The sequence below is a fragment of the Anopheles gambiae genome, chromosome 2, assembly GCF_943734735.2.
Source record: "Anopheles gambiae chromosome 2, idAnoGambNW_F1_1, whole genome shotgun sequence".
Lineage (NCBI taxonomy): Eukaryota > Metazoa > Arthropoda > Insecta > Diptera > Culicidae > Anopheles > Anopheles gambiae.
Genome location: NC_064601.1, coordinates 41,866,472 through 41,882,619, shown reverse-complemented (window position 1 = coordinate 41,882,619; position 16,148 = coordinate 41,866,472). Strand labels below are relative to the sequence as shown.

Below are 16,148 nucleotides of genomic sequence, written 5' to 3'. Positions count from 1 at the left end.
GGGTATGTATGTATTCTTAGAGCATTTAGATTTGCTCGTTATGCGAAAAATTCGTTATAACTGGTACTCGTTATGAGTGGTTCCACTGTATTTCATGGGAACACTAATCCCAGCTTTTAAAGTAATAAATGGTGCACCTACTATACGTCACGCACTGTAAAATCGAGCAAACGAGCAACGCAAGCAGAACGCCTAAAAGTATGCAAGTATTATTTCATACATGCGTTTGCTTCTATTCGACCAGTTTTCTCGTTTTAAAATATTTGGTTTTCGGTTTTGGATTAGTATTCAATGCTGTTAAAAAAGTGCTTTAGATATTTATGTGTAATTTCACATTGTGAAGTTTTCTAACTCCCTCTCTCCTAGTGTACTCTTCGTAGTATCCCAGCATGCCATACCTGTTCTTCTTCAGAATTTTAACGCAATTTACACAAAAGCGCATCCGAAAATATAAATACGAAAAAACGCTTCTGAACTAAAACCGTTTATTATTCCTCATACATGCAGTTACATGCCCTTGCGTCGACAACGAGACCTATTAAAAACCGGACAATTCCTGCGCTGGGTTCGCTATCAGGTGTACACCGACAAAATGCAGAACAGGTTTGAAGGTGGGTGTACCTGAAACAGACCGAAAACTCGTTGCACCACAAACCATTTCCGGTCAATATCGGAGGCCCCATCGAGCCCAGACCAAACGTTTATTATTAAAAATGCTCTAAATTACGGCGACCGCCACATTTGTTGGTTTAATTTGAAAGAACAAACCATCCTTGACGCTTTAAACCTCGTACGCAGAAGCGATGATAAGAAACGATCTTTGACGGTCCCATTGCTGGCGCGACGGTTGGAGTTTATTTCGAGTGTATTGCTTCCTCATTTTGCGTGCCGAAACGTGACGCTTCGTCCAGTACGTGAGGCGCATTTTTATGGCCGTTCCGTTGTACAACTGTTATTGAGCGATTCATAAGATTCACAGTTGCTGAGTTGAGAGGGGAGAAGCTATCGAGCGGTACAGAAAATTTGATTAGAACAACGACAATCAAAGTTTAAGCGACGGGTGCTATTTATCATTTTGCGTGATTTTTGTCTCGATTTTATCCAGCAGCGCGCGTCTACAACAAAGAAGCGGAACGAGTATTGGTCAGTGTCTGTGTATCTGACAAAGCGTAAAACCAGCACCATTAAGATTGTGTGTCGAAATAGTCGATTCTGCTGCAACACGGTGCCGATGGCCAGTGGCCAGCATAGTATGGTTTATGTACGGCATGGACCGTACCTTACTCTCTGGCACTTGTGCACTGCTGTTGCATAGTTTCGCTTGCACATTTACAGCGTCCATAAAACTAACGAACTCGACGCGTTGTAACACGTACAGGACAGGAGCTGTTTGACGACTCACGAAGCGCAACAGATCATTAATCAGGCGCAAGAGAAACCTCAAAATCAAACCTCCGTGTCGACCGTGGGCGTTGAAAGTCCTTGGGGCCAAAGCCGACAATCACTTAACCCGAGTCCAGAAACATCTGACCGATGAGAAACAGGAAAAAAATGCCTCTCCTAGACACCCCGGGGAGAAGGAAACAGATTTCCTTGTCCAGGACTCCCTGCCAAGTGTCCCAACAGCGTCCTTGCGCGGACGGTAAAGTGTGCCAGAAAGCGGCGAAAACCAGTATTCCCATCTCTCACCCCCTCCTACCCCCACCCAAACGCAGGGTGAGAAAGTGCTGCAGACCCCGAACGCAAACTGCAGCTGTGTGCGGTCGTAGGGTGGTGAACGGGCGTACGCTCCTTCCTATCGATCGTTAGCTTCAGTTCGGTTTCTACTCTCGCACGGTACAGTACGGTAGTCGCACGGTTCTTCATTCAGATTTTGCCGACTGATTCATCAGCAAGGTGTGTGTGTATGAGTGGTGGTGTTTGGGTGTTCACTGTTGTTATTTTGTTTGTGTGTGGTTCTAGCAAAGCTCTCCCATATCCTGTCGGGTCGGTTATTACGTCACGCTCGTTCATCAGATTGTTGCAGCGTGCACGAAGCGTCACAGATGCGGTTAACCGCATACAACGACACTGCACCATAATTCTCATGCTAGTGAGATGGAAGTGCGCACGAAAGAAAGAGAGTGACAGAGTGCATGGGAAGATCAGTTGGAGAATTGGTTCTATCTAACCGCAACAGCAACCAGGAGTCGGAAGGCGGCGGACGGCGGGTTGCTAAAAATATCGCGAAAAATCGCACGAAACCCACCGCTGCCTCTGGGCCGCCAACCGCGCGTCACGAGACTCAAGGAACCAAAGCGGACACCCACATCGGCCTGGGGGCGCGGACATCGAGTGCGTTGGCAAACTTTTGACGCACAGGTGAACACACGCGGCGTGTTTTGGGGCGTATGTTGTTTACGCGGGTGCAATCGGTTTTGCTGGGGGGTTTTTTATGCCGGTTGAAGAATGCGTTTTTGGTGTTGTGTGTTTGCGCGCGCGCGCGCTTGTTCTGTCTGTTCTGTCTGTGCAATGTGTGGTTCGTTTGAACTTCTTTTCTATGGTTAGTTTACTTCAACCGACAATATCCAACCAAAAAGGAAGGCAGCCACGGTGTAAGGGGTGTGCATTGGTTTATGCTAAGAGTCATAAATGCTGGAGGAAAAACACAAACACATCGCAATAATCGATTGCTGCTGGGTGAAAAGAAACGTTTGTTTACGCGGCGGTTACCCTTCCGTGGGGTATTTTAAATTGCCATTCGCGTAGTACGAAAATAGTACAGCAATCGTCGGGAGCGCGGTCTGTAATTCGTCTATTTAATTTCCGCTCTTGTGATGTTTATCGATTGATCGTACGAAATGATTAAAATTTTGAAATGATCGTTAGTGATGCTTGCGCCTAGAATTCATGCCCATTTTACGCTTCAAAGCGGTCGTTAGAATTTTACATCAAATGTGTTCCAAAAGCTATCAAGATGATCTTGAACATTCGCTCGGTCTAACCTTTATCGGTGACCCGTTACGATCGTGTGTGTGTGTGTGTGATCGTTATTGTGTCTGCTGTGGGCGACGTTTAATGTTTTTTTGAATTACGTGTAGCTAAGTGACATTTGTCGAATCATTTAGACTCATTTTCACAAAACCCGTTTTTATGCAACCCCGTACCGCACAAGTGGGCCACCGTAAGGAAAGTGATAGTTTTCACCCCTTCCCTCAGCACAAACATAAATACAGACACGCACACGCACACACTTCTTCGTGTGTCCAGTGTTTCTGCGCTGCTGCAACCACAAACAGCAGCAACGAAACACTCTCCCCGTTGTTGAAACACTTAAGTGCAAATTGCAACGCTCAACAGTGTCCAACGGTCGGGCCGGAGCGTAGAGTGTGGCTGTAGGGGCACATCCGCTAACCGTGTGCCGCGATAACATGAGCCCAGCTCCGTAACACAGCTGATCTGCACAACGCTAAATCGTCCCCCATAGACGACGTCACGAGATCGGGTAGTGGTCGGTGACCGGTTTTGGAGCCCAGCATAAAATAGCACATCAGTTGCATAAGTTTCTGCGCGGTAAAGCGATCTCGGCGCGCCGGCAAACTGCTGTTGCTTTTCGCAAGATCAGCTAGCCAATCGAACAGCCATAAAAGTGTTCTGCTTGCGCACCACCGTTTTGCGTAAGCGGCGAAGGGCTCGCGTACAACCACGCCGATTCGCCGGAACCGGTTCGTTCTGTTTTCGCACGTTAATCCCGGCGATCGAGGAAGTTCGTAGGGTGTGTGAATTGGTGCGACAAGTGTTCGATGGTGTTTGCTTAAAAGTTTAAAGTAAACATTTCGTGCTTGCTATTTTCTTTACCAACGCTTTAACGCTTCAACTTCAAAGATGAATTGATTGTTGACTCTTTTTTTGCTGCTGCATCATTCATCGCTAAAGATGAGGCTTTTAAAAACACGTGCGTCAACATGATTTGTTGTTGTCTTCTCAACGTCCCAAGTGTTTGCGATTGGGTTCAGACAAGGGGTTGATCTTTTATTGTGTGCGAGAGAAGCTTTTGCTGTGTGGTTGGCCGTCACATTTGGGCGTGAGAGAAACATTTGATTAAGTCACAATGAATATGCTCCACTCATTAGCCTACATAGCTGCTGGGACAAGTCAGATGCGGTCAAGGTTTTTATTCATTTCGCACTTCCATAAAAATGTGTTGTTAAATTGAAACAAAAAATTGCTAATGTTTAAATATGTAATGTAACTATATTATTGCTTATTGTTAAAAAAAACAGATAGCTAGAGGAGATCCTTTCGTCCGACGTTGACGAATTCCTATACTTCCTCTCCACAATCCAACAATTAACAACCAGACGAGATGAGTTGTTTAGAGCATTGCTCTCCAACCTTAACCTCCAAGGATCACGGATCACTTGTGTTTGAAAATACATTTTTCGTTCACATGTATTAAGCGCTTATGTTTAGTAGACTAAGTTCAAAGCTTTTTGATCAAAAATATGTTTATTAATTTTTCTAGACATACTTGTTGAAAATGTAATCTTGATTGTAAAAGCTGAACGATATGTATCTTTTCTTATTAAAGAAATTAAATCTGGCGCGTACTACGTCTGTTCACGTCACGGACCATTGGTTTAGAGTTATGCCTGAAATATTCTTATTCATGCCGCTAAATAAAGAAAACCAAAATGAATACATCGACCTCAATTTATATTATCTTCCTTATCCCATTAACCCTACACTCTTCTGTGCTGTATCTCTTTAATTCGAATTAAAAATTGAACAGCGCGCTTCCCGCATACACCTACCATTGCAATCACTGCCCGCTGAAGGTCAACGCCAACGAAGGGTTTCAGAATATATTCAACACACTTTCCGTTGTTTCAAAAAAGCAACAACAAAAAGTACCACGGAGGTGAGACTCCTTTGAGAATGGTCTTTCGGCATGTGTCGTCTGATCACGCTGCTTGGCGTACTACGCCCCACGTGGAACAATGTAAAGTTAACTCGGCGCTTCGTATGATACCAGGTGGGGTCATCTTGGGTGACCAAGGGTGACCACCGGGTGACCCGCACTTGATCGTGTGCTTGTTTAGCTTCTAATCGGGCTGTGTGAAACCCATATGTGTGTGTGCGCATTTGAATTTGTAATTAATTTCACACTGATAATACCTTCACCCGAGACGTTCGTTGGCCGTCAGGTGTGGACGATGCAAAGGAAGTGATTAGACGGCCAACTGGCCCTGACAATTACTCGTTGGCTGGGGTAGAACGGAGAACTGTGACGTGCGAAGTGGTGCATCCGTTTGAACTTAAAACTATAAAAACAGCGCACTGGGCGCCCAGCGATGCGGCTTCTAGGTAACGTTCGTTCGTCGGTTATGCTAATTGATCGTTGACATGGGTACTAGTTTACGCGCGGTGCTTTATTGCGCCCGGCACAACAACAGCAGTGTCGTTCTGGCCAGGTAAGCAGAGGCCTTCGGTCAGCGCGTTGCCGGCGTAAAGTGTGACGCAAGATGATCGCGCACCACAATCCTTCAATAAATCGTCGTTATTTTTAATCGCTCGGATACTGATACTTACGTTCCGCTGACCGGGTTTTAAGCAACGAGCTTTAATGCTAGGATTTGAAGCGCAAAGAAGCCGCGCGGTGGGAACGGTAAAAGCCCATCATGTCGGGGTGTGTCCTTCACTATCAATTAGGAGCAATTAGAAAGCTTCGTACTTGCACGGTCCGCTCGGCTCAAGGATTGTGTCCCTTGTGAGGGTAACTTTGCCATCAAGTTAAGAGTTAACCTTTCCGTTGGTCTTTACTGCACTCGCTAAACATGTTTATCAGTAATTGATTTATTACTTCTTCTTTTTTTTTCAACCTAACCCACAACAAATAGTCCAACTCATCAAAACGATGGAGCACGATTTGGGCTACGACCTAGCAGAGGCACTCGAGCGAGAAGATTTATCCCGGGAGGATTTGAAAGCGCTGCGACAGCCACCGGTCGAGGGCGTGCCGGCAACGATCACCGACAAACAGTTGGCCTGCTTCCTGGATGCGTGCGATAAGAACATCGACGAGACGCGCAAAGTGCTGAAAATTTACTACGAGGCGCGCAAAAATGGACCGGAACTGTTTAACAATCGTGATCCGCACAGTGCCGCCATTCAGCAGTGTCTGCAAAATCAGTACGTAACGTGTAACCGCGAACACGAACAAAGTGTCGATCATTAACTATATGCCATATTGTACCATCTCGCTTGCAGAGACTACTTCCCACTTCCACCCACCCCGAGCGGGTATTCGGTGGTGTTTCATCGGTTGAAAAACTCCCGCTCCTCCAACTATCACTTTGACGAAGCGATCAAGACGTACTTCATGACGATCGACTCCTGCCTGTACACGCAGGGACCGCGGCCGGGCATCATCTTCCTGTTCGACATGAAGAACGTCGGGCTGATGCATCTGACCCGCATCAACATGAGCTCGGTGCGAAAGTTTTTCCACTACCTGCAGGACGGGCTGCCGGCGAAGCTGAAAGCGATACACGTGATGAACGTGGTGTCGTTCTTCGATAAGATCCTTTACATCATAAAACCCTTCATTCACGCGGAAATCCTCAATGTGGTAAGTGGAGGACCAACGTGTGGACTCTTCAACCAATCTTCCTGTGCACTTTATTCATGTTACTTTCGGACTGCTTTTAGCTCTACCTGCACACTTCTAGCGCCAATTTGGATTCGTTCTACGAGGAGTGGATACCGAAGAGTGGGCTACCGTCCGATCTTGGCGGCGATATGAAATCGATCGACGAGCTTCACCAGGACCATCTGAAGGAGTTCGAAAGGCTGAGACCGTACTTCCTCGCCGAGGAGCGTCAACGCAATGGCGAAGCCGGCAACTTGATTGACGAGCCGACGGATCGTATGCTTAAGTCCCTATCGATAGACTAATTCTAACGGGCATGCTAACCCGCTTAATGTCGTGTACATCGTTGTGATAGGAAACCTATTCTGCACAAATCGGTCAGAATTCCAGAGCTGATTAAGCCAAACTACTACAAAGCGAGGGGTATTGGGGAGGTTCCACACATTACTATTACTACTACCTTGGTGTGCTTTTTTATACTGTATTTTTAAGAACCTGTTATTATACACTCTCTATCACTGCTTTATGCTGTTTAGTATAATCCAAAAATAAAGCAAACGTTTCTTAGAAAAAAAAAAACATGCGACCGGATGACTCTCCCTTTCAAGCGCATTTATTTCGTGCCGGAACTTTTCGACTCATCTTCCTCGCTGTAGTCTTCGTAATCCTCATCATCGCTGCTGAAATCATCCAAATCGTCGTAATCGTCATCGCCCTCCTGGCCATCCTTGCCGGTCGCTAGCTTCAGCTGTTCGAATTTCTCCAGCAATTCTTCCCTGGTGCGTGCCATCTCCACCCCGTTCGGCTTTCGCTGTCGGCCATCGTTTTCGTCCTCGTCCGAATCATCCAGATCGGCTGCACCGTTCTTCTGTTTCTTCTTCTGCCCCCTGTTCATGTAGCGCAGGAACGTTCTCCGCTTGCGCTCCGGCAACGATTTGATCAGCTGATCCATCTCCGCCTTCAGCTTGATCTGTTCCTGCTCCGTCGGTTCCGGGGGAATGATACTCGCCTCGTCCGCTGACTTGAGGCATTTCGCGCAACACCTGCTGGCCAGGGCACAGTCGCGACAGATGACATGGTAGGCCCGCTTTACCTTCCGCTCGCCGCACTTGCTGCACGATTTGGGTTGCGATAGCGGTTTGTACTTGCGGTATCTGATCTTCCAGTCGATGATGCTCTTGCAGTGCTCGCACACTTCGCACACGTTCAGGTTGGTGATGAGCTTTATCAGCGGTGTGTGCTTGTCGTGCAGGTTGTTCTTAAACGCGTACGTATTCTGGTGCTTTTGGGCACGTGTACGACGGGTGTCGCCTCTTTTGGAACTCATTTTCCGAACTTTTTCACGGATTTTCACTAAACAGCACGGTTTTAGTTGGTTGCTGCCGAACGGCAACGTGTGTTTGTTTATGTTTTTTCCGCAAACGATGTTTGACGTTTGTATTTTGACAGTTGTACCGTGCGTTGTAACCTGTCAGGGTAACACGGGATACAATTTTTCGTTCCGTTTTTCGTCAAATCAAGAGTGAAGCAAATTCTTCCATAAAAGATACAGGCAATGCAATTCCTTACACAACTGCAAAAAAAAGCTTTAATCACTGCTGTTTGATTAAACTTTGTAGTATATATATTTATTTTACGCACACAAAGGTCAGCCTGTTTGGCAGGCGCTCAAACGTTCGCTTCAAATCGGTCATATCTGCACATTTCTATCGTTTTAACTTAACAAATTAAACTCTGCAGTGTCACAGTGGAAACCTATCCGTACCTAGCTTGTATGGCCCTAATCTTCGTTGAGCGTTTAGAACAATCTGTAAAGCATTTTGTTCGATGGCTCACCAGCCCCGCGGCAGCAGACGTGCTCCTCCAGTCGAGCCAACGAAGTTTTTACTGCACCCATCGCGGTAGAGGCAGCTTCTCTGTAGTAAAGGCATACACACATCCACATCCACATCGTACTTTGCCTTAGAATTGGGGAGGCCGAAACATAGCCATCGGCATCGGCATCGAGGATGGCCCCACCGGGTAGGGCACTGCGGTGCTCGGAGCCGCCATGCCCGGCGGTACGTAGAAACTACCGGGACGGGCAGGCTCCGACGCTGGGTATGGCATCGAGGAGGGACCGTATCCCGCATCAAATCTTTGAGAGGTGTGTCTGTTGCTTCGCAGCAATTCCGTCATCTTCTCCGCCTTCAGCTTTCTGCTGTGCATCAGCTTACGAATGCTCATAAACTGCTCCACATACGCGTCGACTGTCAGCTCGCTATCGAGCAGCTGTTTCACGATCTTTTCCGACTCCTCTTCGCTTTCCGCCGCTGCTGTCTGCAGTAGAGCGAGCACCGTTTCAGCATTGTTCTTTTCGGACTTTGAAGCTAAAACAAGAAACAAGAGTTCGTGTGAGCGTTGCGCTTACATTAACGCAACCGCGACACTTACCGAGCTGTGTAGACTTCTCCTTCACCGATTCGCCCAGTGTGCGACATTCTTCGGCCAGCTCCTGCACGCGTGAACGCAGCTCGACCATCTTTGGTTCAAAATTCAAGTTTGTCTCTGCGAGACTACGGTTTTCGCCAATAATCAAATCCTTCGACGATTCCAACGGTTGGACCTGTGGTGCGGCAAACGGGATCAAAATACTCCATCAATGAACGGAGATGAGTCACACCCACATCCTCTTACCGCTTCATTTACTCGCTCGTCTAGCTTCTCGTCGTCCTCCAGCAGCTGCCTCAGCTCGTCCGAGCTAAGTGTCTGCAGGGATTGTACGGCTTGCTGCAGATACGGTTGATACATTTTGTCCGGGCACCACGCGCGTCGTGCTGGTTGAGCCTACCAGCGACAGCAAAAGGCAGACAGACCGAGACAGATACGAAACGACCACGAACTTTGTGGAAAGACTTTGACCGTGAATGGGCTTTGTTGTTTCTTTTACGATTTTGTTTTGAGCAAGATGACAGAAGCAGATCACTAAAGGCGCCCACACGGTCCTTTGGTTTTGACGTTTATGTAAAATAATGCAATAAAAAAGAATTAAGTTGCTTAAAATTGTGCCATTTTAATGAAAACATTTACTTTTCTCATTTGTGCCTCTTTTTAAATAAAATAAAAAAACAAAATTAACAAATATGCACAGTGTGTCGAGCAGTTTCACTTCACACTGCGTACTCGAGCAGCTGCATGCAATAAACATTGCGCATGCAATTTACGAACAGCTGTTGTGCAATTTTAACGGTCGCGGACGCACGTGCTCTGTTGATTATTTTTATTTATTAATGTTCTATTTCTTGTGTTTGTTTTACGCTTTATTGGACTTTTTCAGGTTAAGAATATTTTATTATGTTCATGTTTTTGTTCTGTACAGCTGCTTAAAAGTATATGTATACATAAGTTTACCAGTTGATCACATTTACAAGGTTGCCAAGGTCTTTAAGATTATCTTGTGTCCCTGTACGTTTGACGAAGAAAAAAAGCAACGCTATGGCGCAATAAGAAATCCAACTCTTTTTTGGTCTGAATATCATAGTTCGTACCGCTCGCTCTCTTCCGCTACGAATCGTATATCGCACACTAAATTACATTACGCTACCACCCCAACCCAATAGCATCCCCTTATAATTTCAACTAATACTATCGTTTGTGCTTCACTACTGCACGGTCGGTGCAATCAGCTCCAGCATATTCCGTCTATGCGTTACTGTCTAAATTTTGGCACGTTTTCAACCTTCTCACGCCACCTGCTCGTCCACGCTCACTCCACGGTAAAGTTCCTCGTAGTGCCATTGTAGGGGAAAATGCCGCCAAGAATGTACCGCCAGTAGCCGAAATGCTGTATCCGGTACGTGCCCGGATCGACCTGTTCCGGCACCTCCCACTCCAGCTCGATGTCGCTGTACGCGAACAGGGTGGAGCGCCGGTGCCACTTGAACTTCGTTTCCCAGTTCGCATCGGTCGCCACCACCTCCCACACGTCCCGGCTGCCGCCGCCCCCGCCCTGCTGGTGGGCGTCCACACTGTTCGTCTCCTCAAACTCGGGCCTCAACCGCTCCACCGTAAAGTACGTTCGCTCGTGCATCAGATTGTTGCGCGGGTTGCCGGCAATGAACATGACGCGCACGGTGTCACCCCTGCGGTACGGCGTTTCCCGCGGCTGCACCTTACAGTCGCCGAAGTACCACCCGAACGGGTGCCCATCGAACACGACGCCCGTCGACAGCGTGATCTGCTTGTCGTCCTCAAACGGTGGCATCGGGCCGGCAGCGACCTGTTCGCCCAGCGCAATCGAACGCATCAGCTTGCGGAACTGCTGCAGATAGATGGTGAGCGTGTGGGGTCCGTACAGTGTCGAGGCTCCCTCGTACCGCTGGATGGCGTACTCTTCCGGCGTTGCGACGTAGCTCGTGTACATGTTGGAAAGACCAGCCACCACGACCGTGATGTCTTTGCGGGCCGCCTCGAGCGAGCTCTCGCGAACTGCGGCCCGCAATCTTCTACCGGACATGGTGGTGAATTCGGCCGGCACGGCTGCGAGGGCAAAGTCTCCCACCAGCAGTATCTGCGTCGGCACGATCTTGGGCTGCACTTCGTAGGAGAACTTGGCCCGCCCGCTAGCGATCAGGATGGGTTTGGGCGCTTGGCACCGCTTGTCCTCGGGCGTCGGCTCCGCCAGGATGTCCCGTGCCGTGTTCCAGAACGATGAGTCGGTTAGGGTGGCCTGCCGGAAGTCGAACGCGCCCGGACCGTCCGTTGTGCCGGCACCGAAGCTGTAGCCCATCGCCGGGTAGCACCCGTGTGCGGTTTCCTGCTCGCCCGTGGTTGGGTTCACGTACGACACCTGCTGCTCCGTCATGTCGATGAACTGGTGGGCGAATTTGATCGGGCCAGTCACTTCCCGACCGGCTTCGGCAATGAGCAGCTTCTGTAAAAACCGAAAGAACGACATGACAGTTCGGATTTGTTTCTTCTTCTACTCAAAACGCCCGTCGAAACACTTACCGACGCTGCGTCATACAGCCTCGTGCCGATGATCTTCGTACTCTCGAACATGTCCTTCCCCGGGCCGGACGCAATGCACGCGCCCGCACCGGCCGGACAGGACGAGGTAAGCATATCGCACGGCAGTCCCGTCTTCTCGCACTTCGGCCCCATAATGTTCGGCGACGCGTCGCCCAGATTGGTGGACGCAAACGCACCGACGAACTCGCCGCGCCCCGGCACGCGCACCCCATTCCGGTCCAGCTCCAGCAGCACCGAGGCGTACCCGACGTTGTCGCTCGACACGTACCGGTTCGTTTTGTTCATCGACGTCGGATGCACGGCGAACCAGTTGATCGCCCCGAACAGCCGGCCGCCCCCGTCCACCAGCCGCAGCTGCACCAGCTTCTTGTCCGTGTAGTCCCGGTACTGGTCCCGCTCCCACCGGGGGTTGTTCTCGTACGCGCTCGGGCTGCGGTTAATGTTCGCCTCGTGCACGGTCGTCTCGGACAGGTACAGGCGACCCTCGCGCATACTCTCGTGGGCCCGCACGATCGCCAGGGTAATGCCCTCGACGAGCGCGTCAAAGTTCTGCGGCACGAAGCCGAGCGACGCGATATCGTACAGGTAGGACATCAGGAAGCCGGACGGTACGCTGTGGCTGTGCGAGCCGCTCAGCACCACGTTCTCGAAGCGGTACGCGTCGCCGTACCGCGCCTTGAGCAGATTGAGCACGTCGCGCTTGACCGCGTGGCCCATCATGCCGGCGTCCGCGCTCACGAACACCACGCGCGACCGCCGCTCATCCTCGAAGATGAATGCCCGCGCGTACTGGCGCAGATGGATGCCCTGGCCGCGCTGCGAAAACTCACCGTAACCCATCTAGGGAGACAGCCGATGACGACAATGAAGGCACCCGGAAGCAGCGCGCGAAGAATCATAAAACAAAATCGAGCATTGATCATCGCATTGGTTAGAAACGGCCCTTCGCCACATGCAGGGCGGAGATACTTACAAATCCAATCTCAACTGGCGGCCCCGTACAGTCCGCCCGTCCAACGCCCAGCCGGTAGGCGGCGGCGGCAGGTGCAACATTGCACAGACACACCACCCCGAGTACCGTTAGGGCGCAGAACAAAGAACTAAGCTGCGGCCGCATCTTCGCCATCATCACCCACCGTTGCGGTTCGTTGCCGATGCGGAAGCTGTCGCGCTTTTTGCCCACCTCAGCAGCGGAAAAGGGACTGACACGCTCTCGTACGTGCTCAGCATACACACGCTCTGTAGTGCTGCTGCTGCTGCTGCTGCGCGACCCGATATTCAACCCGACGGGGCCCACCCCGGGTGATAAGCTGCTCGATACGCCACGGGCACAGACCCGCCCTGGGTTCGAATCGATTGATTAGGCTGCCGTTGCCGCTTGCGCGTCACACCTCCACTGCACACAGCCCCTGTGTAATGGAGAGTGCTGCAGAAAAGCGAGCTAAAAATACAATAAAAAAACATCCATTGATAAAGTATGAGCTAATCACCCATCCCCCTCTGTAGGCCACAACAGAGGGGTTGGAAAAGCGCGAAATACAGCACCCGGGTACGATTAGATTAGATATCAAAGATTGGAGAAAACGGCACCTACCTGGGTTCTTCTGCCCCACCGAAAAGTGACCCTTCTTATCACCCACCGAGATACTGCCCCGGTGCTGGATGATTGAGCAGAATTAGGTTAATCGGAGATCATGCACAAACCCCGCTGCCGAGCTTCCACAACCAGCTGCACACAATTCCGAGCTTCCGGATGTTCGAGGGGTCAGGTGGGTCCGGTTGTAAAATCCGCTCGTCCGTTTTTCAAGCGAACCGTTTTGCTTTTCCTTTTCTTTTCTTCTTCTCACTTTCCCCTCAAACCGTGCCGTGCCGTGCGTTTGCGGTGGAGAAGGTCAACTGATAATTTTGAAGTACACACGGTTTAAAATTTTTACTTCATCCGCCCTTCACGGTTCGCCGTATCACCGGTCGCACATCGGATTTTACGCGCGTCGTTTTCGCATACTACGATCTCGCACCCCTTTCGAACGCGCCGAGAGTTTACGCTGCTGCACTTGTCAATTTAGTATTTTTTATTGCACCCCACACACACACAGACACACACACATACAGGAAAGTACGCGGAGTACGGGTTGCTAAGATCGTGAAGTTTAGCTTCACCGCCTAGAGAGCGGCCCTGCACGAAAGGGCTGACGATTCTCGGCCGCAGCGTGGCAGTAACGGTACACACTGGTTTGCCCTATGATTCACCCGTTACTTTTTACTCCGCTTTTTCCTCCGCCTCCCAGTGGAGAGGATTTCCACGACGACACCAACACAAAGGGGCCACACGGCAAAACAGCCCTCAGCGAACTACGTGCTACTCGAGAACGAGACGGAGGGGCAAACAAAACGGAAAGGTGTAAACACAGATTACGGCGCATAGATGTCAACAACAACAACAAACTCTTCCAACGATGCAACAGTTCGCAATAGGAAATAACACGCGCACGGAACGGAAGCAGGCGGAAGGTGCACGACACGCGGAGGGTACAACAATCGGGGTTGTTATTGTTTTCTTCTCGCTGCTTCGCAAGATCACACCAGACGAAGACAGCAAAAAAGAATAACACCTTTCCGTCAACAACGGCAGCGGCAGCGTGGTTTTTGCGTTCTCTTCAAACCGACCTGCCGAGCTAAACTGACTTGCCCTGACCGCACCGAACGCGTACTTACCCACCGCGTGTGTGTGCTGCTGCTCGGGCAGAGGCAGCGTGGTAGACTTTCGCTTCGCAAAACTTCCGCGCGCTCGCTCGTACACTCACACACATGGTTGTGTCGTTCTGTCGTGTGCGGTGCGGTGTGTGCGGACTGAGATGAACGCGCGTTCTTGGTTGGCGGGAGCTAGGGGGGAGCGGTGTTTGCTCTCCTTTCCTTTTTGGAGGCGCGTAGTAAGCGCGCCGATAGTAGCCGACCGCACCGATAGCACCGCCCGGCGTATGTGTATTGCGTATCGGCTGAGGCTAAAGGGTGGCAGCGTGCGCCGTGCGCAATGAAATCCCTTTTTCCATCGCGCACAGTGCAGCATACTAAACAAAGGGAGTAGGAGAGCGAATGTGTGTGTGTGATTGTACGTGATAAAATTACAGGAAAAAAGACGCACAATCATGGGAACTCGATCGATGATTTTATGACGAACAGAGTGCAAAACAAAGGGGAAGTGCGCGAATCACGCGCATCCGTACGACCTTGACTGCGAGATTGCGCTGTTTCGCGCGAGCTTAGCCTACGATCCCGCGGAAGCTTGTCTAAGGCAATGAGAGACACAAAAAAGCGTACACACACATACACACACACACACACACACACACACACACACACGAAAGATGAAGGGGTAGTGTTTCCCCCCCGGTTTCCGTCTTGCGCGTACGTGCTGTTTCATCAATCAACAGGTGGTTTACCTTTCGGGTTGGCAATGCAGCAGACGAAGCCATACAGCGCGCAACCATCGAGAATGGTCAAAATGGCACCACTTTAAGCAACACACACAGCACTCCTGGCAATGCTCTGGAGGCTAAGAAAATAATTGAGGCGTCGGCATGCAAGCCCGCAACGCCATCGCAATCGAGCCTTGGAGCCTTTCGGGTAGTGGCAGCGTAGCGGGCAAACTGGCCGAATTCTTCAATGCTCACACGCAACTGGCAATCGGCCCGCGGGCGCCGGTAATGACACTTGATTTTAAATGATTGAAAACCCACCACCACCATCACCAGCCATTGGAAGCGTCTGCTTGTCCTCCCCCCCCCCCCCCTCGCTTCAGACACTCCAATCGTACGCAGCATGAATATTTGATCATCCACGGGTGCTTCCAATCCTCTTCTTTTCCACCCTTTCTTTCTCACTTTCAACATCCACCCGTTCGGTTGAAGCGCCACCATCACCCGACACCGAACAACAGGGGGGGGGGGGGGGGGGGGGGCGCAATTTAAATACTCACCGATTGTCCTCGAACTGCGTGACGTACCGCGTGGTGGGGGCGCGCAGGGATATTGATTTTTCTTCACCGTGCATCAGTACCGTGCACGAGTTATATTGGCTGTTGCTGCCCCGTTGTTGGCTTGAGCCCGCGGTCAACCGGCAAAACTGCCCTACCTTGCCAGCAAAAGCCCGCCGGCAAGGGCTTCCCCAACGCAAGCTTGACCTACCGATCGCGCACCCAATACGCACACACACACACGGTTGCGCGCGAGACACTGCCCGAAAGCCCCAGAAGCGTGCCTCTCCATGCGCTGTGATCTCGTGAAAGGCTGAGCGCGTGTTTGCTTGCTCAGATACCCAGCTCGCTTCCTTCCTTGTTTGTGTATCCTTCCGTGAAGATGGGGTGCGAGTGGGGTGGTGGAAGTCAGGAGGGGGAGGGGGTGAATCTGGAGGGCGAATGGCACACCTCTGTTGGGTTTTTTTGGTATTGTTTTGGTTTTCCTTCGAGTTTATTTCTGTTCCGGAAGACGATTCTTGCTTAGTAACGGTT

At 50.3% G+C, this 16,148-nt stretch overlaps 4 protein-coding genes across 6 annotated transcripts; 1 reads left to right on the top strand and 3 right to left on the bottom strand.

Annotated features, from left to right (window-relative positions):
• Positions 1–1,778: 1,778 nt before the first annotated feature.
• On the top strand, positions 1,779–7,210 carry LOC1271466 (alpha-tocopherol transfer protein-like). 3 transcript variants are annotated; one of them, XM_310264.8, is made up of 4 exons: positions 1,779–1,896; positions 5,880–6,171; positions 6,250–6,610; positions 6,691–7,210. In XM_310264.8, exons 2-4 carry the CDS (start codon positions 5,897–5,899, stop codon positions 6,934–6,936), a joined length of 882 nt encoding a protein of 293 aa, XP_310264.7. In that variant the 5' UTR covers positions 1,779–1,896; positions 5,880–5,896; the 3' UTR covers positions 6,937–7,210. The 3 variants fall into 3 exon arrangements, with proteins under 3 accessions (XP_310264.7, XP_061501069.1, XP_061501070.1); XM_061645085.1 differs by lacking the exon at positions 1,779–1,896 and adding an exon at positions 5,164–5,346; XM_061645086.1 differs by lacking the exon at positions 1,779–1,896 and adding an exon at positions 5,436–5,453.
• Positions 7,211–7,226: 16 nt separating this feature from the next.
• Positions 7,227–7,958, bottom strand: LOC1271465 (nucleolar transcription factor 1). The gene has a single exon (XM_310263.4). It carries the CDS (start codon positions 7,956–7,958, stop codon positions 7,245–7,247), a length of 714 nt encoding a protein of 237 aa, XP_310263.3. The 3' UTR covers positions 7,227–7,244.
• Positions 7,959–8,232: 274 nt separating this feature from the next.
• On the bottom strand, positions 8,233–9,597 carry LOC1271464 (vacuolar protein sorting-associated protein 37B). Its single transcript, XM_310262.7, has 3 exons — positions 9,308–9,597; positions 9,065–9,236; positions 8,233–9,000 (listed from the first exon to the last, which is right to left on the bottom strand). The coding sequence occupies exons 1-3, from the start codon at positions 9,419–9,421 to the stop codon at positions 8,594–8,596; spliced, it is 693 nt and encodes a 230-aa protein (XP_310262.6). The 5' UTR covers positions 9,422–9,597; the 3' UTR covers positions 8,233–8,593.
• A 342-nt stretch (positions 9,598–9,939) lies between these two features.
• On the bottom strand, positions 9,940–14,609 carry LOC1271463 (neutral ceramidase). Its single transcript, XM_061645096.1, has 4 exons — positions 13,236–14,609; positions 12,615–13,082; positions 11,621–12,481; positions 9,940–11,543 (listed from the first exon to the last, which is right to left on the bottom strand). Exons 2-4 carry the CDS (start codon positions 12,768–12,770, stop codon positions 10,377–10,379), a joined length of 2,184 nt encoding a protein of 727 aa, XP_061501080.1. The 5' UTR covers positions 12,771–13,082; positions 13,236–14,609; the 3' UTR covers positions 9,940–10,376.
• Between the last annotated feature and the right edge of the window lie 1,539 nt (positions 14,610–16,148).

Bases quoted from the DNA above. Each gene is read 5' to 3' on its own strand.
- LOC1271466 (XM_061645085.1), top strand. The intron at 6,172-6,249 runs GTACGTAACGTG...TCTCGCTTGCAG, and splicing joins CAGCAGTGTCTGCAAAATCA to AGACTACTTCCCACTTCCAC. The intron at 6,611-6,690 runs GTAAGTGGAGGA...GACTGCTTTTAG, and splicing joins ACGCGGAAATCCTCAATGTG to CTCTACCTGCACACTTCTAG.
- LOC1271465 (XM_310263.4), bottom strand. From the start codon at position 7,958: ATGAGTTCCAAAAGAGGCGACACCCGTCGTACACGTGCCCAAAAGCAC.
- LOC1271464 (XM_310262.7), bottom strand. From the start codon at position 9,421: ATGTATCAACCGTATCTGCAGCAAGCCGTACAATCCCTGCAGACACTT. The intron at 9,237-9,307 runs GTAAGAGGATGT...GCCGCACCACAG, and splicing joins ACGAGCGAGTAAATGAAGCG to GTCCAACCGTTGGAATCGTC. The intron at 9,001-9,064 runs GTAAGTGTCGCG...TTCTTGTTTTAG, and splicing joins GGAGAAGTCTACACAGCTCG to CTTCAAAGTCCGAAAAGAAC.
- LOC1271463 (XM_061645096.1), bottom strand. From the start codon at position 12,770: ATGATGGCGAAGATGCGGCCGCAGCTTAGTTCTTTGTTCTGCGCCCTA. The intron at 12,482-12,614 runs GTAAGTATCTCC...CTGTCTCCCTAG, and splicing joins CGCCAGTTGAGATTGGATTT to ATGGGTTACGGTGAGTTTTC. The intron at 11,544-11,620 runs GTAAGTGTTTCG...CGGTTTTTACAG, and splicing joins GGCTGTATGACGCAGCGTCG to AAGCTGCTCATTGCCGAAGC.